At 51.2% G+C, this 3,818-nt stretch overlaps 1 protein-coding gene across 1 annotated transcript in view; it reads right to left on the bottom strand.

Annotated features, from left to right (window-relative positions):
* TAF4 (TAF4 RNA polymerase II, TATA box binding protein (TBP)-associated factor, 135kDa) overlaps window positions 1-168 on the bottom strand; it is a 114,144-nt gene extending 113,976 nt beyond the window's left edge. Inside the window, exon 1 of the mRNA XM_006873397.1 lies at window positions 29-168. Coding sequence (XP_006873459.1) covers window positions 29-168 — 140 coding nt within the window. The remainder of the gene's footprint in view (window positions 1-28) is intronic.
* Between the last annotated feature and the right edge of the window lie 3,650 nt (window positions 169-3,818).

Below are 3,818 nucleotides of genomic sequence, written 5' to 3'. Positions count from 1 at the left end.
GGGGAACGACGAGGGGAGGTTAGGTCGCCAACTCCTCTGCCGCTGCCGCTGCCGCCGCTCCGAGAGCTCCGCAAGCCGGCGCCAGGCGCCAAGGGAAGGACGAGCAGGCTGGGGAGCGGCGAAGAGGAACGCCATCCCGGGCCTGCCGCCATTGCTGCCCGCGGGCATGCGAGGCATGAAACCGGCTCCTGGACCGGGCGTGCGGTGGGACTGGGAAATTCCGCAGCGGGGAGACCCCGGTGGGCGGGCGCCCCGCTCGCCTGACCGCCCCTCATCTCCAGGACCCCGCCGCGGAATCTGCCGGACCGCGTGCAGCGGGGACCCCCTCCCCCCAAAAAAAATGGCACGCAGTAAGGGCGGTGGGAGTGCTGGGCACCTCCGGGAAGCCGTGTCAGTCTTCCCCGCGGACCGGTGTAGCAGCCATACAGCAAGATGCAATCGCGGGGTGGTGGACACCCCACGCGCCGGGTGTTAGGTTGGGTCGGCAGGGGTGTAGGCAGATGTGCACAGAGGGGCAACCCTCGCCGGGGTTGGCTCCGGAGGACGCCAGACATGGGGCGCTGCTGGCACCCCGAGGGGTACCCCACTCAGCCCGGTATAAGGATGCCGACTGTCCTCAGTGCTCATGAGAACCGCCCCCTGAAACTGGGGGGCTGAAGCATTGGGGGCTGCCCGACCGGCGAGTCCTGGTAACGGAGTCTGCGCGGAACAGCTGGGCTCTCCAGCTGTGCCTACCCTGGACCCTCCCCTCCGCTTTAGTCTGTAAAGGAAGCGTCCCTAGGGGTATTGGGTGGGGGGGGCGGGCTGCCCTCTGGTAACTGCCGTGTAATCTGGCTGCAGACTTTCCTGCCCCCAGAAAAGGTGTCGTAAATTAGGTAAGTGGACCAGGTAGGAAATAAAATTCCCAGTAGCTCCTGAAAGTAGTTTTCTTTATTTACTTAGGGGAGACGGGGGTAGGAATAAATGAACTAAAATGATATTAAGGAGCAGGTCTACAGAAATATTAAAGTTTCCTCTGCGTTATTTTGTTTGTTTTCTGTTTGTTTCTTGTTTTAAACCAAACGATGGTATTTTTTGACATTTCTCATGGTTTTCTTTTCTGTTCTTTCTGGTAAAAGCCCAGAAACAGTTTCTACAGAGAGCTGCCACCTTGCTGGCTGGCAACACGAGATCACAGGAGCATCTTTATTGCTGAAGAAAGATGTGCTACAATGAGCTATCATCTCAACAGAGTGAATGAAGTTGTTGACATGGTAAATGATTTTTCTAACAGCTATACAAAAGAGATTGCTCAAAAACAGAGCCTAGCAAGGCAAGTGCATGTGTTCTTATCACAGCCTTTCAAACAAGTTGACTTACTGGTAACCAATACATGACAGTCCCGCAGGGTTTTTTGTATTGAAAGCAGCAGTAGAGGATTATAGTGGAGATTGGAACCAGGGAAGGGTGTTTGGGGGAAACCGTAGACACACATAATGTTTTGTTTTGGGTTTTTTAATCCTCAGAAGTATCCTGAAACTTGAAAAGTAAACCCAATTAGTGAATCCCTTTTGACTCCTTCAGATACATTTAAGCCCTGCTGTAGAAATGCCAGGCAGCAAAGTAGAGAAATAAAACAGGTGGATTTCAGGAGGCCCCCAGAGGCATCCTGGAGCCAAGAAGACTTTACAGTGGGCAGATACCATCTGAATCTTAAATAATAACAAAAATGTGGACTCTTGCATAAAATCTCTAATTTTTCAATCTTGGCAACTAATTTGAAAATTCTGAAGTGGACCAAACAAAACCTCTCAGCTGGTGGAAGACAGTCCCGATTTCTACCCTGAGAGCCCTTAGAGTAGGGAGAACAGGCAGGACTTGGTGGCCATGAAGGTATGACCCGAGTCAGGCCTTGTCACCTGCTCACACACCTGCAAGTCAGCTGCCAGTGGATGATGGAGAGTTCTGAAGAAAAGTTGGGAAGGTGAAAGATCAGAACGAGCTCAGGCATGATTAGATCCCCCCAGCCAGCTGGGCTCTGCATCACTGTGTCTCAACGTCACCACAGTCTGCTAGAGCAACCTCAAGTTCAGGAGGACTTGTAGTGAGGTCAAGGTTCTGTGCTTACCCAACCCACCTCCCCTCCAGGAGGGTCTTTTTCCACCCCCAGTACAGACGGTACACTTGGAGAAGGCCAAGCATCACCCACCTAGCTCATCCCTCCTAGTGGTTCCAAGGTGCAGCACTCACATCTAGTGTGAAAAGTGTGACCATAAATGCTGTCCCATGAAGCACGGACAAGATGACTATAGGTGAGGGTGCCCGGGACCACACACCATGGATGCAGCAAGTGGGCTTGTGTGCTGCCTCCCAGCAGGCACAGAGGGCTTTAAATACGGGAATGAAAGGCAGTAACATTATCAAGAGTTCATGGTTTCAGAGTCACTCTGACCCTGTGGAAAGTAGAGAATGTTACTTGTTCATTTACATCTTGTAATATCACGTAAGAAGACCGTGTTTAAAAAAAAAAAAACTCCAGCTTAGATGACATTTGCCTGGAGGACTTCGCCTCAATCCTGCAGACTTGCACAGAGACAGGTGGACATTCAGAATGACTCCGCCTCCCAGGACAGACTCATGGACTCATGTCATAGACTGATCTGCAAACACAGATGCCCAGTCTGCCCGCTCCCTGGAAGATGACCTCTCTGCCATGGGAAGCACTTGGTCCTAAGGCCCAGGGAAGGGAGTCTGGAGAGAGAGACAGTGGCCTTGTGTGTGTGTAGGGGGGTGGTTCTGGGCCGGAGTCCACCCATCTCAGCAGCCCCCTCCCTGGCTCTGCCTTGTCAAGAGCCTGTCTTACAGATGAAGAACCCAGGCATGAAGGAGTTAAGTAGATGTTCCAAGGTGCTCCCAGTAGGGGTACCATTGACACTGAAAGAATCTGGGACTTGGACTGGAGAGCTCTGTTCAGGCTGCCCAGTCCCCTGGCCGTAAGCATGGTATCTGCTCACTAAATTATAACCACAGAGTCAAGCTCACATCTGCGCTGAAATTGACCCAGATCTCCTTGACGGGGACCGTGGGTGTCTGCAAGTTCTCGAGTGACTCATTTACAACATTCTCTTGGCTTACTCTCATAAATGGCTAACTACGGCTACTGTGGATGGGTTTTACTGGGTACAACTTAGGAGCCTGATTCAATGTTTAGGAGGGGAACTGCCCTTTCCAACGCGATTCCAATCTTCCCATGACACCTTTACAGTCCCAAAATGCTTACCTTTCAAAAGACTGGATCCTGAAGGCCCCTCAACTTCTCCCTTACCTGAAAAGGTGCCACTATAAGGACCACTAACTTCTTTGCAAGTAGTTTGAAAGATACACCAAACCTTAGGTTTTGTCGCTGATAAAGTTGTTTCTTATTCTTTAGGGCCATCGAAGTCGGGTCTGACTCATAGCAACCCTGGATAGGGTTTCTGGGAGTCCTAGTGTGGTGCTGTAGGATAAGCACTAGACTGCAAACCACAAGGTCAGCAGTTCAAATCCACCAGCTGTTTCTCAGACACCCTCTACAGGGTTGTCACAAGCTGGAACTGACTCTGGCACTTAACAACGATAAGGTTTCCAAGGAGAGGTTGGTGGGTTTGAACTGCCAACTTTGAGGCTAGCAGTTCAGTGCTTATCCTACAGCACCACATCAGGAAAGTAAATATTGATTGCTCAAATGGGCTAGCTTAAGATATTAGATGTTGTTGTTGTTGTTAGGTGCCATCGAGTCGGTGCCAACTCATAGCGACCTTATGCACAGCAAAACAAAACACTTGCCCGATCCTGGGCCA

Source organism: Chrysochloris asiatica, unplaced genomic scaffold (assembly GCF_000296735.1).
Source record: "Chrysochloris asiatica unplaced genomic scaffold, ChrAsi1.0 scaffold00238, whole genome shotgun sequence".
NCBI lineage: Eukaryota > Metazoa > Chordata > Mammalia > Afrosoricida > Chrysochloridae > Chrysochloris > Chrysochloris asiatica.
The sequence above is the reverse complement of the archived record's forward strand: the minus strand, read 5'-3'. Positions and strand labels throughout refer to the sequence as shown.